Genomic DNA, 22,975 nt, shown 5'->3' with positions numbered 1-22,975 from the left:
CAAAGGCTGGGGGTGTGTGAAAGTGAGTGATCGATTTCTTCTGAGGTTCTTTGCGTGTCTAGACTGAATATTTACCCAAACCCACACTTGGCAATTTCACCGCAACTTTCCCAGCCCATGTTTCCATCTGTTTCCTCTTTCCTCTGCTTGGTCAGAAGATAAGCTGCATCTACCTCCCTCTACTTCGGCAGAACACACGGCCTTATCTGCAGGCCCATCTCAGAACTGAGTCTGAGCGCCCGGCTGGCCTGCACCTCTCAGGACGCGGTCTCTGGGACGGAAAGGGGTTAGGGGGTTGCTGAGCCAGTGCCTTGCAGAGGCTAGGAGCCTTTCTCAGGTCTGAAGACCTCAGAGACAAGAAGCCCCCAGTGCTGCTGCCCCTCGGGCGCCCCACAGGCAGCCTGTGCACCTCCTAGTCTCCAGGAGGCTGGCCCCACAGGGAGCTACTTTGGAACCAAGCTTTCCTCCTCCTCTGTCCACCATCACCTGGACTATGCTCCTACCGCACTGCTCTTGTTCCTACCGCACCTGGCCACTTGGTTAAATCTGTTATTTAACCTGTCTGGCCTTTACTTACCTTATCTGGAAAATGGATTCAGTGGGTTAAATTGTAAACCACTTACGTTGTGTGGCACCTCGTAAGTATGTGATTGTGATTTCCCCTCTCTTCAGTCTGCTGGGCCATCCTCTCTCATTCCCCCAGGGAAGGAGTATCCAGTATGGAAATGATTTTTTTTTGCATCCTGAATTTCACCATGTCTGGGGAAAGGAAAGATGTCTAACAAAAAACAGTTTTTGGGGAAATTGATGTAGGAGAAAAGAATCCCAGCCTGGAGCTTAGAAAAAAGATTTCCTGAGTAGGGAAGCGGGTTCAGGGAACTGGGAGGCAGTAGAGAGCAGGGGAGAGGGTTCCAGGAAAGGGGATCTGGGGTAAAGCATGGAGGAAACAGCGGGCCGGCTGGGGAGCTGAGCCCACTTCCCCCAGGGCAGAGACCCCAGAGGAGAGGTTCTTGTGGTCTCAAGAGTAGGCCAAGGACAGCCCCACGCAGGTCCCTGGGGCTCCTTAGGTGGCAAGCCACTGAAGAGGTGCCCACGTGCCCAAGAGAGCAAGGAAATGGGGGTGAGAGAGCCCCTGAGGCCTGGGGGGAGATGGGGCGGGGTGGACGCCAGGACAGGGGCCGGCCTGCAACAGCTCTGTGGGGCGCTGAGGGAGCAGATGTGAGGTGTGGTCGATGGTCAGAGGGTGGGCGAGTGTGAGGAGGAAAAAAGGATGAGGAAGAGGCCGTGAGCAGCACAGGAGGTGGTGAGCAGCCAGATGCAGGGTGGGAGGCCGGACTGGGCTGGGTGCTGGGGGACACACTGTCTCCATGTCTTGATGATATGACCGACCCCCTTTAGAGTCCTCCCAACACCCCCAGGCTCCTCTGTGTAGACGGTGTCCAGGCTGCGGCCCTCCCAGCCCTGGTCTCCCTGGTGGCTCAGCTGCTCCCTCATCTAGCCTGTGAACCATTCGAGGGCAGGGACAGGGCTGTCGCTGTTGTCCTGATGTCTGGCACACAGTAGGTGCTCTGAACCCTTGCGGTGTGGACCTGCATGTAGGTTTCTTCTCTTGCCAGCTTTCACCTGCCTGTGGAATAAATAAGTCACTCATATGAGCAGTTTAGCCAGGGACAGGCCCGGGGTCCATCCCTCCTTGGAGGGGGAAAGAGGGGCATTCCAGTTTCCAGTGAGTCCGGGGGATCCCCCTCCCACCGCCACTTCCCCACCCCGATTCCGGCACACAGCTCTCCCTTCTCCCCAGGTTTGGGGGAAGCTGTTGGAATCATCATTCTTGTACCACCCCTGCGGGCAGCTAGCCTCAGTTCCCCCCACTGCTGGGGCAGGCTCTGCTTGGCCCCGGAAATGCCCTCTGCCCTCCCCAGAGCACGTGGCCTGCGATTTTCCTTGAACACAGCACTTTGTGACTTTGACGTCAACTTCAAACACAGCCCCCTTTCCTGTCTTCGCATCAAGGAAATAGACTGAGTTTCAGAGAAACCCGCCGTGAAGAACACATCAGGCCTTCAGGGCCAGGTCCCTGCCCAGCTAGGACCCCCGTGCTCTGCTGGTGTGTCCAGGTGAGTGGCCGTCCTCCAGCCTTCTGCCTCTGTCTGGCCAGCACGGCCACCGCAGGGGCTTCCGGGGCAGCTGGCAGAGGGTGAATCAAATTCCCCTCCCCACCCCAACTCTGAGTGAGAAACCTGGTGGAGTGTGACCTCCTTACACCTTGCTGGGGTGTATGAGGGGGTGGTTAGCCAGTGGGGGCCTCAGGCTGGGGGCTCAGGCTGCAGAGAAACCCACGTTGGTTTCTTGGGCTCCAATTCTTCATCTAGAACCAGCTGTCTTTTGGCTTTGGGACTAGAGACCTTGCAGGTGGCTCGTGCCTCAAAACCCATCAGCATGTCCCAGGTAAGTCCTGCCTGAGGGAGCAGTTCTGGGCTGCTGTCTGCAGGGGTGGCCTGGGTCTGGTGGAGGAGGACAGAGTCAGGAGGACACTGAGGGGACCAGAAGGGCTGTAGGGCTGTGGTGGGTGGTGTCCAGCTGGAGGAGGAAACAGACATGGCTTGTGGCCACCCTGAAGGAAGCAGGTCTCCCTTTAGAGGGTCAGCCGAGTGGTAGTGGACACAAATATCCAGGGGCCAAAGAGATGACTGCTCAGTCCCTGGCCTCCCGCTGGGCCCCATCAGGGCAGCAACCTTGGCTCCAGGAAGCAGAGAAACCTTCAGAGAAAGCAATGTGTGCTCTGGCCCCCAGGCCTGTGAGTATGAGGGTGGTTCAACAGGGCCGTGAACTTGAACATCAAAATGCGGTTGATTGCCATCAGGGGACCCAGGGCAGGCTCTAGCCACTTGTAGAGGAGCTCAGGTTAAAGAGGAAGCCGGAGAGGTGGAGGAGCAAACAGCTCGAATCCTGCTCAATTGCTGTGTATCCTTGGCAAGTTGCTTGGCCTCTCTGAACCTCAATTTGCGGATCTGTTAAAAGCAGATGCAAATACTGGCACCTAGTAGGTCCTTGTCTCCTAACTGTTGGGTGAAATGTTGGGAGATATCCTAGGCAGTAAATGGTCTCAGCAGGAAGGAACAGGCGTTCATGTGGTGAACGGCTCAAGACCAACTTCTCTCCACTTGACCCAGCCAGGGCAGCAAGCACACAGTAGGTGCTTATAAAGCTCTGACTCTTTGAATAAAGATTAGAGTCAGGGACTCCTTGAGCGGAAAGTCCATGGGCTACACCTGTGAGGGCCCTTCTCCTGCCAATACAGAGCTACTTTTCCCTGTTTTCGCCAGTCCTTCAGCCTCACCGCTCAGCCCTGGCGGGGACTGTGGGTCAGGCAGGCAGCCTGGGTGGTGCTTCAGTGTACACTCTGGAGCTAGGAAGCCGAATCGAGTCCTGGCTCGGCTACCTCCTGGTTGTGCTTTGTGACTTTGGGCAAGTCCCTCCTGCTCTTTGTCCTCATGTCCCAAATCCACAAATCTGCCACTCACAGGGTTGTCTGGTGGGGATTAGGTGGGTGAATTGATCTAGAGTGCCTGGCACCACACGGTGGGTGCAGTACAAGCATAGCGCTGCAGTCCTAATGAGCATCACTAGCTCTGGGTGGTCTCCTAGCTCCCCAAGACTCTCTGGGGGGAGGGCTGTAGCAACCAGACCTCTCCACGCTGGCCACTCCCTGCCTCACCCCAAAGCCTAGGGTTAAGGAAGTACTTCTCAGCCGGAGTCAGTTTTGCCTTCCCTGCTCCACTGAGGACATTTGATAATGTCTGGAGACATTTCTGGTCACGATTCAGGGAGCGTTACTGACATCTAGTGAAATGGAGACCAGGGATGCCGCTGAACACCCTGCAATGTGCGGATAGCACCATGCTGTCCCCACTGTCGGGCTCTGTCTTCCCCACTCATCCCACCTTTTCCGTCCCCTAAGCCATTTCCCATCTCCCTTTTACAGTCACAGAGCCTGACACCCAGAGAGGGATAGCTCCTTGCTGAGGTCACACAGCCCTAGAACCCCAGCAGCAGAGGTTGGGGTTGGGGGTGGGGACTGGTCTTGTGGCATTGTTTGGCCAACAGAGTCTGCTGGATCTGAGGACCAGCCTCTTACCTGCCAACAGCCCAGCACTCTGTGCCCTGACAGTTGAGGGCAGCTCAAAGTGCGGTGACACCTGGGCCAGGCTAGGGTGGGAGCCCTGGGGACCCAGCACAGAGCCGTGGATTCTGCTCTCCTAATGGACATTTACTAGAGTGATTAGTGCTGGCTTCTGGGCCAGAGAGACCTGGGTTCACATCCTGACTGCCACTTGCAGGCCACATGATTCTGAACTTAATGTCAACCTTTCTGAGCCTCAGTTTCTTTAGCTGAGGAATGGGGATAGCAGTTCCCATTCAGTGGAGTTGATGTGAGGGTTAATGCTCGGCAGAGGTGTAGAAAAGCCTCTGGCACAGAGGCTATTGTTGCTGTTGCCTGTTTGGCAAATACTTGTTTGGGGGAAGCAGGGGCTGCAGTGAAAACAAGACAGGCAAGGCTCTGCCCTGGGGAGCTCAGCCTGGTCAGAGACAGAAGAGCAAACAGTGCCCATACTTGGCCATCGGGGCTGTGATGTGGGAGGATGGTCTCTGGGAGAACTGAGGAGGTGCCTGACCCAGCTGTGCAGGGAGGGGTGGAAATTACAGAACACTTCTGGGTGGAGGGGACAGCTAAGGGGACCTAAAGCATGTGGCCAGAAGGGTGTAGGTGCTGTTCCAGGCAGAGGGAACAGACTGTGCAAAGTCTCCTCCCCTCTGCCACCACTGGTTAGTGGAGGAAGCCTCTAGGTCACCATTCACTCTTCTTTCCCAAGGAAGCCCCCACAGTCCCTCAACCCTCATCAGGCGGCCAAATTCCAAGGCCCCGCAGAGGTGCCTCCACCCATCACAGCAGCTGCATACCTTCTCAGGTACCCAGTACTGCTAGCCTCTGGCATACCTTGTATGTTTACTGGGCACCTACTATGTGCCTGGCTGGTATAGGCAGGTGAACAAGACAATCTCCACTCTCACCGAGCTTACATTTTAGCAGAGGACACAGGTCCTATGTCAACAAGTATCATCACATTTTCGGTGGTGAAGAATAACACTGGGTCGGATCTAGAGAGGAGGGGAGGCAATTTTAGAGAGGGAGGTCAGGGAAGGCCTCGTGGAGGAGGTGACATTTACACAGAGACTCGAATGAAGTGAGGGATGTTGGGGGAAGAGTGTTTAGGCAGAGGGAACAGCCAGTGCAAAGGCCCTGAGGTTGGACCGGGCCTGATTTGTTCCAGTGCCCTGAACAAGAAACATAAGGAGGCCCGAGGGGCTGGTGGGGAGTGAGTGAGGGCAAGGAGGTGAGGGAGCAGGTTGTGCAAGGCCTTGGGGGCCGCTGTGGGACCTGGGCTTTAACCCTGAGTGAGGTGGGAGTCCCAGAGGACTGTGAGCAGAGGAGGACATGACAGGACAAGGGCAGGCCAGACCCCATGCTAAGCGCTTGGTGAGACTTATCTCACGGAACCCCTGCAACCCCCCAGTGTTGGGCACCTTCGGTGGCCACACTTTCCAGGTGTGGTCTGGTGAGCTCAGTTCCCTGCTCAGGACCACGCTGCTGCCGCCCAGTAGATCCATGATCAAATCTGGTGCCCTGGTGTCCGGAGAAAGATAAGAAGGCGCCTGTCGCCATCCATGGCACAGTGCTAACTGCTGTCACCGTGACTCGGACTGTAACCAAGGTGGCATTTTTTTGGCTGACAAATGTCTGTGCTGCCTCTGTTGTTGGCTGGTGGGCTGAAGAGCAGGAAATGTGGCTTTTGCAGCGAACTGGGGGGTCTCAGGCAGAGGACTGGGGGTCAGTGAGAGGAGGGGCGGTAAGGGGCTGTGGCCCTATCCCAGCAGTGCCTTGGGTGGGGGCGCTTTGGGGGTCTGGCTGAGGGTGGCACACGGGACCTCCAGGCCTGGCTGCTGCCACTCCCGCCTCCCACCTCACCACCACCGCATCTAGTTGGATCAGCTCATTCTCTTGGTAGCTGGACTGCCTCAGTCTCCCCTCTGGTCTCTCACGGTAGATATTTAACTGGGGCTTTTGATGCTCAGAGTATATTCTGTGGAACAGGAGAGCTTCAAGGCCCTGCTACACAGGTATGGGGATTAAACAAGTGTGGGATTAAACAAAGCCAGAAAGGGTCCTTCCGTGCACACCTTCTCAGAGCCTTAAATATGCTAATATGCTTTCCACAGCTTTAGAAAACATACTTGATCACTTGGCTCTGTTTTTCTTTGAAGTATGTTTGGGGCACTATGTGTGTCTAGACCAGATATAACTCAACCCTGCCTTTCCCCCAAAAGGACGCTTGAAACGTGGAATTTCAGGCCGAGCTGTCTGGCCAAGGATCAAAGTTTTCTTCCCTCCTCCCAAGGCCTGGGCTGTGAGAATGAGGCCAGGCCCGTGGTCTCCCGGGGAGCTGTGAGCTCTGGGGAGGCCGGGTGAGGATCTCTGAACTCATGAGGAGCTTGCAAGCTCGGGGTGAGCGGAGGGGGTCAGTCCAGGGGTCGGATGTCTCGTGGTGAACACTTCTGGGAAAGCCATACAGTCTGCGGGTACACGGCTCAGGATAGACATCTGACCCTCCCGGACGCTGTGGGCGGCCAGGGTCCTCTGAAAGCCGTTGTTACTGTTGTCAGCAGTGAGACAGGGAGGTGGGGCTAAAGCTACGAAAGCTCCTGCCTCTGGGACACCTTGGTCTCAGGTCCAAGGTCGCCAGTCTTGGCTTCTGGCTCTGGACTGGATCCCAAAGGCCAGCCTCTCCCCATTCCTGCTTCTGCACTAACCTGCCTCTGGCCACCCAGGCTGCACCTGCGGCCACCGGGGCGGAGCTTCTCAAACTGTGTTGTCGGTAGTTTCCTGCCACAGTTTCCTGCCCCAGAGACCGGTTTCACTACCCCCACCCTCCCCGTGGCCCCTGGACAGACATGCACTTTGCTGCCTTATCTGTGTCCTGATGATCTGCGGGGAGCGGAGCTGTGAGTCTGTGAGGCAGGGCTGGCTGGATTGGAGGGGCGGAGAGGAGTGAGGAGGGCATAGCATGGATACAAGTATGGAAGCAGACTTGAAGGAAGGCAGCGTGGCTGGAGCAGAGGGAGGGCTGAGGAATTTAGTTAGATTCAATGATGTAGGCAGGAGGGAGCCACAGTAGTTTCTTGAGTAAGGGAGGCCTTGGGGAAGAATTGCCTAAAAGCAACTTGCAGACCCCAGAGCTCAGCTCAAGCGGGAAATAGACTGTGGGGTTCAGCCGACCACAGGCATCATGTGAGTTAGATATGGATCTCCGGTTTTATTAATAGAAACAGCTGATGGAGATCAAAGGAGGTGATGGCAGCACAAACTGCCCTCAGGAGAGAGATCTGGACTACATGAGTGGGAGTGGCAGCATGAGTAGCCACAGACAGGATGGCCCAAGCTGGGGACAGGGGCTGAGGAAAGGAGAGAGAGCAGGAACCACAGGAGAGGGAGGCGGCAAGTCAGGGCGTTCATGAAGGACCTGAGAGCCATGATGTTCAAGCGGGGGGAGGGGGTCACGGTGTCCATTACTCAGGTGACCCAGCCTCGCTAAGTGCTTCCCTGGTGCCCATCTGGTGGTGACATCAGTGCTGCCCACAGCTGGAGAGCAGCCTGGTGGGGGTGAGGGGAACAGATTGTGAGGCTGGATGAGACAGAGGGAATGGAGGAAGAGAGGCAGGCGTGTAGACAAGCCCTCTCTCCTTTTTCAGTTATTATTTTTAGTGCTTGGTGTGTCTATACCTTCCAGCTCCCTTTTCCCCCTTTAATTAAAAAAAATTAAGGTGTCATTTACATACAGTAAAATTCACCCTTTTTAGTGAAAAATATTGTGAGGTTTGATAAATGTCTACAGCCAGGGAACTACCATCTCAATCAAGATATAGACGAGTCCCCTGTATTCCTTCATGCCCCTTTGTAGTCAGTCCACACCCCTGCCCCTCCCTCCCCACCAGGCCTGCGGGCCTCCGGCAGCCACTCTGTGTTCGACAGTTTTGAATGGGATCAGATGGTTTGTAGCCTTTTGAGCCTGGCTCCTTTCACTAAGCATGAAACCTCTGAGATTCACTCATGTTGTGTTTATCAGCACTTCCTTCCATTTGACGGCTGAATCGTGTCCCACTGGAGGGACCATTCATCTGTTGAGAAACATTTGATCTGTTCCCAAATTTTGGCAATTGTGAATAGAGCTGCCATAAACATTCCTGTGCAGGTTTTTGTATGAACATGTTTCTCTAGGATGAATACCTAGGAGCCCTCATGACTGTTTAAACACTCTTATGAAATAGTGACCTGCATCTCCAGGTGGGGCACAGAGGCAGTCCCTGCTTAACCACCTGCCTGTAACTACTGGGACATCCAGGACCCCCTGCCCCAACGCTGGCCCTCCCAACCCTGGTGTCTGGTTAGAATGCAGATTCTATCCCCTCCTTCGGCTGCCCTGGTTCAGACCTCACCTGATTCCCACTCTAGTATCTTCTGCTCAGCAGCAGTGCCCATCCTTGCATGTCCCTGAACACCCAGGGAGAGGCAGCCTTTCTCTATCCACAAAAGCTTTCTTTGCAATCCCCTGCTTACAATTGTTTAACTAAGAAGGGTACTCCAGGACCCTTTCTTGAACACACGTCTATGCCTGGGTGGCCTTGCTGAGCCCATTTTAGTAGAGAAAGGACCAGAAACTGTTATGGGGAGATCATTTTTTTCAACATTATATACAAACTTACACATATATAGAAAATGGGAAAAATTAGTTGTACAAATTATCCACCCTCTTAGATTCTACAATTGACATTTTGCTATATTTGCATTATCACGTACAGCTGATATGCATTATTATCAGGATTCCGTATCTGCCAATTGCCTACTTGCTAAAATTTATTTGTAACTCTAAAACTAATGCTCACTGCACATTCACAGTCATTTGAGGGTGTGTGCAGAGTGGTGAGAAATTTGAGTCAACAGACCTGCTGGTTCCTGCTGAGGTTGAACAAGGCGATGCTCTGCCTTCTGGTTTCAGCTCACACTGTAAACAAGTATCCTGCTCACAGTCTATTCAGTGTCACATTTTTGTGCTTTTAGTTGGTGATTTTACTGTTTAAATGACCCCCCAGGGGCAGTGCTGAGGTGTTGTCTAGTGTCCTAAGTGCAAGAAGGCTGTGCTGTGCCTCACAGAAAAAGTACGTGTTGGATAAGCTTAAAGTTAGGGTGTTAACCAAGAGTTCAGTGTTAATGAATCAACAATATAATTGAACAAGGTGTCTCTAAACAGAAGTACACATAAAATAAGGTCATGTGCCAATCTGTTGATGAAAATGTTGTGACCAGAGGCTTGAAGGAACCTAACTCCAGATTTCTTCTAGAAGCAATCACACAGTACTTACTAATTCAGTGTTTACAGGAATTTTATAGAAATATTGTGAGTAACAAGACTCAGTTGTACCAATCTACTTACCCATCCATCCATCCATGTCATTTTTTGGATGCCTTTCAAAGTAAATTACAGTCATCAGTACCCATCACACCTAAATATTTCTGCATGCAGATCTCTGACTAGGGTTCAATATTTTATGCTTCTTTTTAAATTGAGGGGCCCAAATACAATGAAATGAACAAACCTTAAGTTGGTACATTCTCTGAATTTTGAGCAATTCAGACACCTGTGTAGCCCAATGCTTATCGAGACATGGGACATCACCATCACCCCAGAAAGTTGCCTCACCAGATACCTATTTATCTAAAGGTCCTTAATTCCTTTGCCCCACATAGGGTCATACTTTCCCATCACACACTTCATTTTGTTTAGTGGCTGTATCAAAGTTCACATTGGAGTAAAATCCTAATATATTCAACCAGTCCTCCACTAATGGATATTCAGATTAGTTTATGCTTTCTAGAAACTGGGTCATGAAGGCAGAGGGAGCAGGGAAAGGGGAAATTTCTAAGGCTGTGGGGAAAGGGTCAGTGGGAAAAGAGAGGGGAAGGCTAACAGAGTCAATTCCTTTGATTAGCAAAGGTTGTTCCAGCTTCAGGGATCTTCGAACTTGCTGTTCCCTCCGCCTGACGTGCTCTTCCATGCTCTTTGAGAAGTGGGTCGGATCTCAGGTCAAATGCTACCTCCGCAAAGAATGTGACCATCCCAGCTACAGTAGTCTCTTCCCAATCAGTCTCACACGACTTATTTCCTTTAAAATACCTCAGTCTGTAATGATTATTTTGGCTCTTTCCTTTTATGTTTACTGCATCCTCCCGCCCCCCACCCCGCTCTCAGACTGCTACCTGAAGGAGGGTAGGGACCGTGTCTGTCTTATTCACGCATATCTCCAGTACTAGCCTGAAACACAGAATTCAACATGCGTTTGGTAGATGAATGAATGGTTCCAGGTGCTGGTGTGCTGGGGCCAGTGCGGGTGTCCGGGCGCTCCGCACTAGGTCTGAAAAGTCAAAGGGTGGTTTGCGACCCCCCATTCTGAGTCCAGCAGGGCGGGGCTCCTCTCTAAATTGACTTTGGCACAAATTCCGCTCTGAACGCTAAGCAGGCCAAGCTCTGCCGCACGGGTGCCCTTCAACGCGTGGGCCTAATGGTCGGGTTCAGGAAGGGAAACCGAGGCCCTGATGTATCCCCAACCCCGCTCTTAACCCACAGGGTCTGGAGAGGCGCAGGAGCGCGCCACCGCGCAGGGCGGCGGCGGCGATGCCGGACCCCGCAGCGCACCTGCCCTTCTTCTACGGCAGTATCTCGCGCGCCGAGGCCGAGGATCACCTGAAGCTGGCGGGCATGGCCGACGGGCTCTTCCTGCTGCGCCAGTGTCTGCGCTCGCTGGGCGGCTATGTGCTCTCGCTCGTGCACGACGTGCGCTTCCACCACTTCCCCATCGAGCGCCAGCTCAATGGCACCTACGCGATTGCGGGCGGAAAGGCGCACTGCGGCCCCGCCGAGCTCTGCGAATTCTACTCGCGCGACCCCGACGGGCTGCCCTGCAACCTGCGCAAGCCGTGCAACCGGCCGTCGGGGCTCGAGCCGCAGCCCGGGGTCTTCGATAGCCTGCGGGATGCCATGGTGCGCGACTACGTGCGTCAGACTTGGAAGCTGGAGGTGAGAGCGCGCTGACCCAGGGGCAAGCCTTGGGAGGGCGTGGCCGGAGGGGGCGGCTCTTTGGAGGGCGGGGCTGGAGGGAGGGTCTTGGGACGGCAGGGTCGAGGAGGGCGGGCCCTGGTGGCCGGCAGAGCAATGGGAAAGCGGTCGTCCTCGCCAGTTTGCCTTTTGTGGTGCTGCGTCCGATTTGGATGCTGGAGGGATGGGGCCTGGTTGCGGGCGGGACTTGGGAGGAGGCCTCGAAGCAGGGGCTTGAGCGATGCTCTGGTGCTTGTCCAAGCCAGATGTGAAGATCTAGGTCGAGGAAGGTGGAGGTCGCGCTGAGTCCGGAGGGGGCGAGGCTTGGGCTGGAAGCGGGGCCTGAGAGGATGGTGGGGGTGGTGCCCTGGGGTAGGTCGGTGGAAGGGCGGTGGGTTGTGGTCTTTGGCACTCTGTACTACACCACTGTGGGGGATTACCAGTGTTAGATTTTCAAGCAGGAGATGAATTTAGGGCCGGCTAGAAGGCAGGGCCTGGGCCGCTGCCCTGGATGGGCCGGGCCTGGACGGATTGGTGCAGGACCGTGGAGATGGGCAGGGGCTGTCTATCCTCAACCACCTAAACGACTCACCTAGGTGCTCCAGGGTGAGTGGAGTGTCTCATGGGGACGAGGCAATTGGGAGGGTACAGGAGATGGAAGAGGGTTCCTGTGGCTGCGCACCTTGGCGACACTTACAAGTCTTCACCCTTCCTTCCCTAGGGCGATGCCCTGGAGCAGGCCATCATCAACCAGGCCCCCCAGGTGGAGAAGCTCATTGCCACCACGGCTCACGAGCGGATGCCCTGGTACCATAGCAGCCTGACGCGCGAGGAGGCTGAGCGCAAACTCTATTCAGGCTCGCAGACCGACGGCAAGTTCCTGTATGTGAGGCTTGGGGCCTGGAGCTTTGGGGAATTGGGACTGGGGCTTGTTGCCCGTAACCCTGGAGGCTGGGGCAGATCTCAGTGTGCCGGTGGGCGGTGAGGGGTGTGTCTGTGCTCACAAGTGCGTGTGGGTAGTGCTTTTCTGAGTGTGCAAAGGGACATGACTGGGGAAAGAGGAGCAGTGGTGAGTACTCCAGGGCTGGATGGCCGGGATCGGAATCCAGCCTCTACTGCTTACCAGCTGGGGACGCTGGGCAAGTTTCCAATATCCCTGCTTGGTTTTCCTCTCGCGCAGTCAGCAGATATTTACTGAATAGCTGCTGTGTGCCAGGCAGTGTTTCAGGCTCTGAGGACGTGGCAGTGAACAAAACAGACACAAATTCCCGTCTTTTTGGAGCTGGTAGACCAAAAAACGATGGTGAATCGATAAAATATAGAGTATGTCAGATGGCGGTGAATGCCGAGTAGGGAGGGGGTTGGTTGTAAGGTGCGCTTAGGTGACCAGAAAAGGCCTCTCTGATCAGGTGGCTTTTCATTAAAGAATGGGACAGGGGGAGGAGTGAGCTGTGAGCGCTCTGGGAGAAGCTGTTCCTGACAAGTACATAGACCAGGAGGCAGGTTCTTGGCGTGTTCGAGAAGCAACAAGGAGGCCAGTGTGCTTGGAGTCGAGTAAGTGAAGGCTGGGGTGGGAGGAGGTGAGGGCAGGGAGGTGACTTTGGCTTTGACCCTGAGTGAGGTAGGAGCCTGGGGAGAGTGAGAAGCATCTCCCTCTACCCACCCTGTGGATAATGGTAGCACCTGCCTTGGGGTCTGTCACAGGATTACACGAATTAAAATGTGTAAAGCAATAGTATAGTGTACTGAAAATGCACTAAATGTTAGCTCCGATTATATGTGGGTGAATGTATGTATTTCTGCCTGAGCCGCAGCTGAAGCATATGGCCGTCTGTGAGTTTGTTATTATGGAATAATCTCTGTAAAGCTGTTTAAAAACCCTGCTTGGTTCTGGCTGGGGCTGCTGCTTTCTGGTCTGGACATGGGTTCCTTTGCATAACAGATGTCAGCTGTGGCCACTCAGGCCTTGACATATAGAGAAGTGTGGTGCCTGCCTCTTTCCTGTGACCTCAGGAAGTCCAGCATCTTCCCCAAGAGGCTGTGAATGATGGAGGGCCTCCCTTCTCATGGCCTGAGATCTTGCCTGGCCGAATCTTTGCTCTCACTCACCTTCCCCAGCGCTGTTTCCTTTCCTGGGGCCAGCCCACTTGGAGGAACTGACCCTTTCCCTTGATTCCCTGACCCACGTGAGGCCTGAGATTCTGCTTCCTCATCTGCAAAGTGTGGATAATGATGGTACCTACCTCCTGGGGAGGGCTGTGAAGAGTAATTGACAAATCTGAAGAATTTAGCACTCGTTTCATAATTAATAGTAGCTCTTATTTTTATCACCATCATCAGGTTCTATATGTTATTTCAAAAGTAGAGACACAACTTGATTTCTTAGCTGGTGAGGCTATAGCTTAAGTCCAAGTTTGAATTGTAGGGACAAAGGGCTGCCACGATCTGGTGGTTTTCTGGTAAATAAAGTGGAATTTGTGGCATTGAAATATATATGGTGACTACACCAATGTCTTTGCCTGTGTGGTTCTTACCTGGGAATTGGCGGTTGCTCTTTTATGAACTCACATGTCTTTTTCCAAAGACAGTGTATCAGCCTCTTTTGTGTAACGAACCACCCTAAACTGTTGTGGCTTAAAACAACAGTCATCTATCCACGCTTGATTCAGTGGGTTGGCAATTTGGGCTTAGATCGGTGGGATGGTTCTTCAGCTGGTTTCTTTGCAGCTCACTCGTGTGGCTGCAGTCAGCTGGAGGGTTGACTGGGGCTGGATGCTCTAGGATGGCCTCCTTCACATGTCTGGCAGTTGGCAGGCAAGGGTTCCGTGGTTCTCCTTTGTGTGGCTTCTCCAACAGGCTAGTGTGGGCTCATTCCCAAGGTGGTTGCTGGGTTGCCAGGAAAAGCAAGCAAGGGCAGGCAAGCCCCACTGCTCAACCGCTTTCCAAGCTCTCCCTGTGTCCTATTTGCTAATGTCATTGGCCAAAGCAAGTCCTACTGTCCAGCCCTGATTCAAGAGATACAGAACTAGACTCCATCCACTGAGGGGGAGAAATGCCTCATGTTGTGGCTGTTATTTTCCAGTATTCCATACAAGTTTGCTGGTGAGCAGCTGAGCATTTAATTTTTGTTGTTAGTTGAAAACTTAAGGTTTTGACTTTAAGAGGTATTTTTTACTTCCCAGAAGACGAGAACTAGTAATTGGAGATGATAACCTCCAGGCCAGCCTGCTGGTCTGGTTATGGCAAGTACTTCCTTTCATGGGACATTGGCGTTTCTTAGTTTGTTGTGGCATTCTCTTCTTTGCCTTTGGCTCTCCCCCGCCGCCCCCCGCCCCCCACCCTATCTGGAGAGATGTTTCCTGTCTCTCTAGGTGTCCCTGACTGCTGGGGCTAGGCTGGGAACTGTGTCAGCCCTCGCTGCATTGTTCTTCAGGGAACTTGCTGTCTGGGATGGGATGGGACATTCACAGCCGCCCCTCCATCCTTCACTCAGGTGTTGCCATGGAGATTGAAGGGATATTTCTGTCCCTTTGGCCTAAGGAAGGGCTGCAAGGTGGGCACACATCTGTCTTGTTCGCCACTATGTCCCTGTGCTTAGAACAGTGCCTGGCACATGGTCAGCATTTGGTGTTTGTCCAGTGAATGATTCCTCATGGGCAGGGCCCAGGCCCTGAGAGTTGATGCTCTGAGGGGGCCCAGCTGTGAGTCATCCATGGCTACTTCCTGCTGTGCACTGCCAGCCAGCTCTTCCATAACTCAGCTCAATCTCTTAGATTATTGGTCAGCTGCCTGCAACTTCCATGGGGCCTGAGACCCCCAGGACCAGCTGCCCCCATCTTCTGTTGGAAATTTATCCTTAACCCTGGAATAGAACCTTGTGCCAGGAACTCAAGACAAAATGTTTTGCGGGAGATGCTGACTGCTCTCACCATGGGATGGGAGGATGCAGGCGTCTGGCTCTAACTGGCCCGCATGTGCATGTGTGTACTTGGGGCTGGTGGGGGTATGTGGTCGGGTTGGTCTGTGTGCAGACAGCTGTGTGGCTGGACAGGTTCTTACTGCACGAAGGCACCACCTTTATTATTGTAGTTGTTATTGGGGGAAGTATTTTTATTTAGTTATTTATGTTTAATGGAGGGACTGGGGAATTGAACTCAGGACCTCCTGCATGCTGAGCATGTGCTCTACCTGTGAGCTCTACCCTCCCCCCCGCTATGAAGGCACCATCTTTGAGGAGCTCCATTCCCAGTCATGGACATGGGAGATTTGTTTGTTTATTTTGGCAAAGTTACAGAAGAGGACAATCAAGGGGCTCGTTCTGTTAAAGGTCATCTGGTCCCATAACTGGTGGGTCTGTTGTGAGGACGAGGTGTCCTGTGAGCGAGCCGCGGACTTGTGCTCCCCTACACTGCTCTATGTGTAGAATCAGCTTTGTCTACCCAAGAGAATGGTCTTAAGTCTGAAGGCTGTGTGTCTCCCATGAGTGGCTCTGTGTCCATCATAGATAGAAAAATATCCTTCCATGAATGGCCAGGTGTCTCCCTGCCCTATAACACACTTATGGCCAAGTATCCAGCCAAGGGGGACTAGATGTCCCCCAAGGGATGGCCAAGTGTCCAGCTGTGGGTGGCTGAGCGTCTACCGTGGGTGGCCCAGTATTCCCCTGTGGATGGCCACATGCCTGTCCTTGGACCACTGGCAACACTGCCATTCTCCTCTCTGCTCCTCACCCCCTCCCACCCCAGCCCCACGCACGGCCTGCTACCAGTAGGTCTGGAGGTTGAGTGGGGCCTGACCTTGGCTGCCGCAGTCCCTGCCGCTTTTCTGTGAGGCTGAGGGGTGGAGAGCTCATAGGGTATGTGTGTGTGTGGGACCTGGGACCCAGGTGGTTGTCGGGGTGACATCCCCTCCTTGCCCCGCCAGGCTGAGACCCCGGAAGGAGAAGGGCACGTACGCGCTGTCGCTGATCTACGGGAAGACCGTGTACCACTACCTCATCAGCCAGGACAAGGCGGGCAAGTACTGCATTCCCGAGGGGACCAAGTTTGACACGCTCTGGCAGGTAAGCCCCCGCCCACCCTGTTGTGGGGGAGACGTTGTGGCCGGGAGCTCGGCCCCTGGGGAGGAGGGGACCCCCGGCCCTGACCTGCCCTCTGCACAGCTAGTGGAGTACCTGAAGCTGAAGGCGGATGGGCTCATCTACTGCCTGAAGGAGGCCTGTCCCAACGACAGTGCCAGCTCAGGTGAGTGGCACAGCAGGGGGCGGAGGGGCGGGGGAGCGGGAGGCCCCAGCCCCACACCCTCACTGCCCCTTCTGCTCCCCCAGAGGCCGCTGCTCCCACACTGCCAGCCCACCCGTCCACTTTCACCCACGTGAGTCAGCAGCATCGCAGAGTTGGGGCCTCAGGGGTGGAGCTTGGTGGGCAGTGGGTCCTGTTCCCAGGGTGGGGCTGGGAGCGGGGAGGGCAGGGCTGCCGTGGAAGAGAACAGGGTCCCCCAGCACTGTCCCTGGGAGTCCCCAGAGGAAGTGGGTCTTCTGAGGGGGGCTGTGTGCCCCGAGCTCAGGGCTTGCTGTCCTTTGCTGACCCATGACCTTTAGCCTCAGAGACGGATCGACACTCTCAACTCAGATGGATACACCCCCGAACCAGGTGAGGCAGCAGAGGTGGAGGTGTGAGGGGTCCATGTCAGGCCCAGAGCAGTGTCCTGGCCAGGCCCTGGGTGTGCTGGGGGAGGGGAAGGATGTGGGCCAGGCCTGACCTGCAGCGGTGGGCCTGGTTGCTCTGTGCAAACAGTGAGCCTGCAGACGTCCACATGGGCACACGCATCACGCCCACCTCTGTGTATGTGCATAGGGGTGTGCTGACAAGCACGGTAGTATACCTGGCCATGCCTGGCCACCCTGGGTACAGACACGCATCTGTTAAGCACCTACTATGTGCCGGTTATGCTCCAAGCTCATCACGTGTCTGAACTTGCCGAGGTGCATATGGCGTGACCACACAGGGGCACACATGCTTACATGTGCACACAGAGGCACATGCCTTTAGAGTCCTTTTGGACGTGGCTTCCCAGTTCACTCGCAAATGGACCAGGGGCACACACGAATGTGCACACCCACAGGAACACACACGTGTACCATCCATGTGCCGAGCACGCTCTGGATGGTGCACCCCTGCACCTTGTGGTGCTCATGCCTTGTGGCTGCCGAGGATGCCCCGCCCTCCTTGGCCCCCTGTCCCCCTCCCTGCTCCTGACTTGGGAGCTCACGCCCGTATGTGTGTGTGCCCAGCACGCCTAGCGTCCTCGGAGAAGCCGCGAACGATGCCCATGGACACAAGTGTGTATGAGAGCCCCTACAGCGACCCCGAGGAGCTCAAGAATAAGAAGCTGTTCCTGAAGCGTGAGAACCTCCTCATGGCCGACATCGAGCTCGGCTGCGGCAACTTTGGCTCAGTGCGCCAGGGCGTCTACCGCATGCGCAAGTGCGTGCTCGGGCAGCCGCCGTGTGGGGGCAGAGCAGGGAGTGGCCTCTCCAGGCCACTCACCGTGACTTCAGTTTGCCTGGGAAACAGACGCTGGGACAGGAGATTGCATGCTGGGAGATTCCCTTGGGGAGCTCAGGGGAGCAGGTCGGGGGTGGGGAGAGGTTGGGCTGAGCTGCAGAGAGTCCCCCGTTGTCCCCTGTGTTGACTGGTCATTGGATACAGGCTGCCCCCGCAGAGGGTGGCACTTTGAGCGTGTTCTTTCCAGTGAGGGGCAGTTCCAGATGAGGGACTTGGCTGTGAGCTGTTCCTAGCCCGCACTCCTGGCGGCTCAGGGCCTACAGCGAGGTCTGGGAGGCAAACCACAGCATCCACCTCACAAGTCCAGGGAGAAGAGAGGCAGGTTAGGGGGAATGAGGGGGTCGGGCGGGCCCCATGATGGCTCATGTGTGACCCTCTGTGCATTGTGGCAGGAAGCAGATCGACGTGGCCATCAAAGTGCTCAAACACAGCACGGAGAAGACAGACAAGGATGAGATGATGCGGGAGGCGCAGATCATGCACCAGCTGGACAACCCCTACATCGTGCGGCTCATCGGCGTCTGCCAGGCCGAGGCCCTCATGCTGGTCATGGAGATGGCGGGCGGGGGACCCCTGCACAAGTTCCTGCTGGGGAAGAAGTGAGCCCCTGGGGCAGCGGCCGGGTGTTTGGGGCTGGGGGCCGGGAGGCTGATCCTGTCCACCCACAGGTATGGTCCACATTATTTCCCTGTGTTCAGAGACACACTCACACCCGCCCCCTGCACCCCCTGCCATCCACACTTACACCTATGAGAGTCTGACCCTAGGTTTGACTCTCAGCTCTGCCACGGACTAGTGTGACCCCAGGTGAGTCTCTTAATTCTCCTGTGCCCCAGTTTCCTCATTTGTACCACCCTGGTGTCCCAGTATTTACCTCCGGGGGCTCTTGTGAGGATCAAATGAATTGATGTTTATTAAGTGCTCACAACAGTGCCTGGCACTGCTTGTAAGAGCTTTGTAAGTATCAGCTCTGTCGCTGTTGCTACCCCAGCTCCCTGGGCCAATTCACAGCCTACATGAAATTGCCAATGGTTGATTGACTTTGACTTAAAGCAAAGCCAGGAACGTCAGCCAGGCTGGTTTTGTATTGCCTGGTTTTGCATTTTTAAAGGTAAAAACCTGAAACAAAGACGACTATGCGGCAGAGACCATATGTGGCCTGTAAAGGCTAAATTACTTATTCTCTGGCCCTTTATAGAAAAAAATTGGCTGACCTCTAATCCAAAGAAATTACAGTTTCATTTGTCTTCCCTCTCGCCTCAAACCCTACCCTCATGACACTCATGGGGGCTCGTGACCGTGAACCTGTGCTCTCGCTGGAACACATGCCTTCCCAGCCCCTGCTCGTATACTCAGTCATTTCTCAGTGTTTTTTGGGCAATTTCTCTGGGCCAAGAACCATCATGGGCACTTGGGATTCATCAGCAAAGAGAGACAAAGCTCTCTGCCCTGAATTCTGCTTGGGGAAGAGGCTTTACATAATAATAATTAGAAGACAATGAAGTATAGAATGTGTTGGAAGATAAGTACTATGGAAAAGGGGGTTGGGAGTATCAAGGTGGGAGGTGAGAAATGAGAAGGTAAGGTTTCTGCAGACTGGGGAAGGCAGCCAGGTGCAGCTCTAGGGAAGAGCAGTCCAGGCAGAGGGCACAGCCAGTGCAAAGGCCCTGAGGTGCCTGGTGTGGTAGAAGAATCGTGAGTAGGGCCCCTTGGCTAAAGCAGAGGGAACGCAGTGGGGAGGGGGTGCTGAGGTGGGCAGGGAGGCGATGGGGCAGATGGTGCCAGGCCTTTTGGGCCATGGGGAGGACTTGGACATTTACTCTGAGTGAGATGAGAGCCCTTGGGGGTCGTAAGCAGAGAAGGGGCAGGACCTGACTCCAGTGTGGGAAGGACAGACCATGGTGGGGGTGCGGGTGAAGGCAGAGATGGCTGTTCTGGTCCAGGCTAGTGATGATGGGGGCTGGTCCAGGATGGCGAAAGCAGACGTGGAGAGGCATGAGTAAGTCTGGGAATCATAACGTATGGGGGAAATGTAAAGCGTTCTGACTGGATGAGGGCAGAGGTGTGTGCCTTTTGTTCACACTGTGTCCCCAGCCCCAGGCCTGGTACACAGCAGCTGCTCAATAAGCATCTGTTGAACACAGGCTCAGCTGGTCAGAGAAGTGGGCTCTGCCTCCCTGGGGACTTGGGCTGTCCCCTCCCAGCTGTCCCCGCCTTCCCCTGCACCCCCAGGGAGGAGATCCCTGTCAGCAACGTGGCGGAGCTGCTGCACCAGGTGTCCATGGGGATGAAGTACCTGGAGGAGAAGAACTTCGTGCACCGCGACCTGGCGGCCCGCAACGTCCTGCTGGTCAACCGGCACTACGCCAAGATCAGCGACTTTGGTCTCTCCAAGGCGCTCGGTGCTGACGACAGCTACTACACCGTGAGCCCCCTGGCCCTGGGGTGCCCTGGTGGATGAGGTCAGTGGGTGGAGGGTCCGCAAGCCCTGTCCCAGCAGCATCTCCCACCCCCCAGGCCCGCTCGGCGGGGAAGTGGCCGCTCAAGTGGTATGCGCCTGAGTGCATCAACTTCCGCAAGTTCTCCAGCCGCAGTGACGTCTGGAGCTACGGGGTCACCATGTGGGAGGCCTTCTCCTATGGCCAGAAGCCCTACAAGGCAGGCGTGGGCAGAGGCGGGCAGATGGCTGGGGGCAGAGGTGTGGGGGAGGGGGCCCTGGTGACTCACACGTTCACTTGGCTCTGGCTTGAGCAGAAGATGAAGGGCCCTGAGGTCATGGCCTACATCGAGCAGGGGAAGCGGATGGAGTGCCCGCCAGAGTGTCCACCTGAAATGTACACACTCATGAGCGACTGCTGGACCTACAAGTGAGTGCCGGTGGGTGGGAGGGTCCCTGGTCTGGGGCAGGAGGTCATGGTACCCAATAGTCGTACATAAAAGACTCTCATTTCATGGCCTTTCCATCACCCGATACCTTTAGTCCCCCTGTATCTATGCTCAGCTCTCTGACACACTGACCGTACAGTGCCCCAGTGGCCCAGCACCCCAGCACCCTACTTGTGGAGGCCCAGTGCTCCAGCATCCTAAACCTCAACCCTCCACCAGCCAACACTGAACCCGATGATCCTGCAATTCTCAAAGAAGTTATTCCTCTTACCCAAAATATGATACCAATACTCAGGGGATGGCATAATACTCCACTGTATAATTCCTGTTTCCCACCAGCCAACATTCGACACTTAATTACCCAGACAGGCCAACACCGAAGCACCAGAATACTCAGTACCCCTGACCTCTGTCTGCTTGAACACCCCAAATCCTACACCATCAATATCTCCACTTCCCATCAGACAACAGGCAACATACACCCAAACAAGCTGTTTCTCTACACTGATCATGCCTTGCCTGGGCATTCCAATATTTGATACCTTTCCTGCCCTAATATCCATTATTCCACTGGCCAACATCTTTCACACTGATACCCAAATACCCAAGCAGTCCAATAAATAGACATCCTATTTATGATAAATGGATTATAAATGATCAGCCCCTCACGGCTCCAGTGTGTATTAAGCCAGCCTCCATCAGGAAACATGCAATACACCACTACCCCAGGGGGCTAGCATCTAACACCCCAATGCAACACGCGGCCATCCCACACACAGTACTATTAATGCCCCAACTCTCCACTAGCTGCAGCCATCCTCAGTACCCAGGTACGGGCAGCATACTTACACCTGTGTGAGCCCGCACCTAGCACCCAAATACCCTGGCCAAAGAAACATGCTCGGCACTTTGAAATTCACTGTTCCAGCTCCCCGTGGTCAACAGTTGTTACCCCAACATTGAGTGAGTTCCCTTCCCTAAGTCTTCACCAGTTAACACTCAGTATGTGGTCCCCCACATCCTGATATCAGCCCTTCTATTAGAAAGTACTCTCACCCCACAGAGGCGGCTCCAGTACCCAATACCCCACCACCCCGACAGCCCCACAGACTTCGACTTCCCGAGCCCCATGCCTGTCCACCCACCAGCTGATGTTGGGTTCTGGGGGTGTGGTCAGCGGCCTTGATCTCCCCTACGCCCCCGCAGGTGGGAGGACCGTCCAGACTTCCAGACCGTGGAGCAGCGCATGCGCACCTACTACTACAGCTTGGCAAGCAAGGTGGAGGAGCCCGGGGGATCTGGGAAGGGGGCGGAGGCTGCCAGTGCCTGAGTCCCAGCCTGCCTAGGACCTGCAGTCTGGCTGGGCCCAGCTCACTTCCTCTCCTCCTCTCCTCCTCTCCCCCACCAACTGGGCTCCGCCAAGGGGGCGGCTGAGGTCCCAGGCCCACACTGTCACCCGTCCCCTCTGGCTGGGGCAGGAGGGAAGACCCGGGCAGGGTGGGCCTGAGCTGAGACGTGTTACTTACAACAAGGACCCTCCTTCCTCTGGGCCCTGAAGGGCAGACTCTGGGAGTCCTCCGGTGTCAAGAAGACCTCAGCCATTGTAATAAACTCAGCTTCTCTCTTAAACAAGAGTCCCTCATCTTTCTGGGCTGAGGGTGTGATTAGGGAAGGGGCTGGGTTCTCACAAAGGATCCTTGAGAAGTGCCTGGAAGCAGCTTTTCTAGTGTGGGTCTGGGGCCTGGTTTTTCCATTTCTCTCCCTGGAACTTCTTCATGTGAGGGAGGGGCTGTGGCCGGTGAGCCTGCGGGCCGAGCTGAGGGGCTGCGTGCACTGCTGGCCTCAGCTTCCCGACCCTTGTGGACCGCGTGAGACACGTGCGGTCCGGGCCCACGGCATGTTAGCATCACCTGAGGAGATTCGAACACGCGCCGCCCCGCCCCCACCCATGCCCCAGCCCTGGTGCCTTTCCAAGTCTCCTCAGGTGATGCTATCATTCAGGCCCCACCCTCCTCAGCAAGATTTTCATCACCGGGTGCTCTTAGGGAAGAGGTCAGTCCTGCTCGGGAGAAGACCTGCCTGCATGCTCTTGCTGCCTCAGTGTCTCCACATGGAAGTGGGGTGTGGGAGCACAGAACCCAACAGGTCGGGGGAAACGGAGCCAGGTCCCTGAATTTCTTTTCTCGACTTGCTCCCCCCTCCTCACCCGCAGTTGGCCCCTCTTCCCTGGTACCTAGCAGGGCCTCCTCCTCCTGGCCAGGCCCTGGGGAGTCACTGGCTCTAGGGCGGCCATGCATCCCACCCGGAGCCTGGGAG

At 55.1% G+C, this 22,975-nt stretch overlaps 1 protein-coding gene across 3 annotated transcripts; it reads left to right on the top strand.

Moving 5' to 3' along the window:
• The first annotated feature begins 1,989 nt into the window (after positions 1-1,989).
• Positions 1,990-22,288, top strand: LOC102509559 (tyrosine-protein kinase ZAP-70). Of its 3 annotated transcripts, none has more exons than XM_032469627.1 (13): positions 1,990-2,117; positions 10,740-11,189; positions 11,929-12,089; positions 16,131-16,269; positions 16,369-16,450; positions 16,534-16,580; positions 16,807-16,858; positions 17,500-17,692; positions 18,166-18,372; positions 20,006-20,198; positions 20,291-20,431; positions 20,528-20,640; positions 21,866-22,288. In XM_032469627.1, exons 2-13 carry the CDS (start codon positions 10,788-10,790, stop codon positions 21,987-21,989), a joined length of 1,854 nt encoding a protein of 617 aa, XP_032325518.1. In that variant the 5' UTR covers positions 1,990-2,117; positions 10,740-10,787; the 3' UTR covers positions 21,990-22,288. The 3 variants fall into 3 exon arrangements, with proteins under 3 accessions (XP_032325518.1, XP_032325517.1, XP_032325519.1); XM_032469626.1 differs by lacking the exon at positions 1,990-2,117 and adding an exon at positions 2,304-2,448; XM_032469628.1 differs by lacking the exons at positions 1,990-2,117; positions 10,740-11,189 and adding an exon at positions 11,361-11,813.
• Positions 22,289-22,975: the final 687 nt, after the last annotated feature.

This window comes from Camelus ferus, chromosome 28 (assembly GCF_009834535.1).
Source record: "Camelus ferus isolate YT-003-E chromosome 28, BCGSAC_Cfer_1.0, whole genome shotgun sequence".
NCBI classification, from domain to species: Eukaryota; Metazoa; Chordata; class Mammalia; order Artiodactyla; family Camelidae; genus Camelus; species Camelus ferus.
Note: the sequence above shows the minus strand (reverse complement) of the source record. Positions and strands in the feature narration are given on the sequence as shown.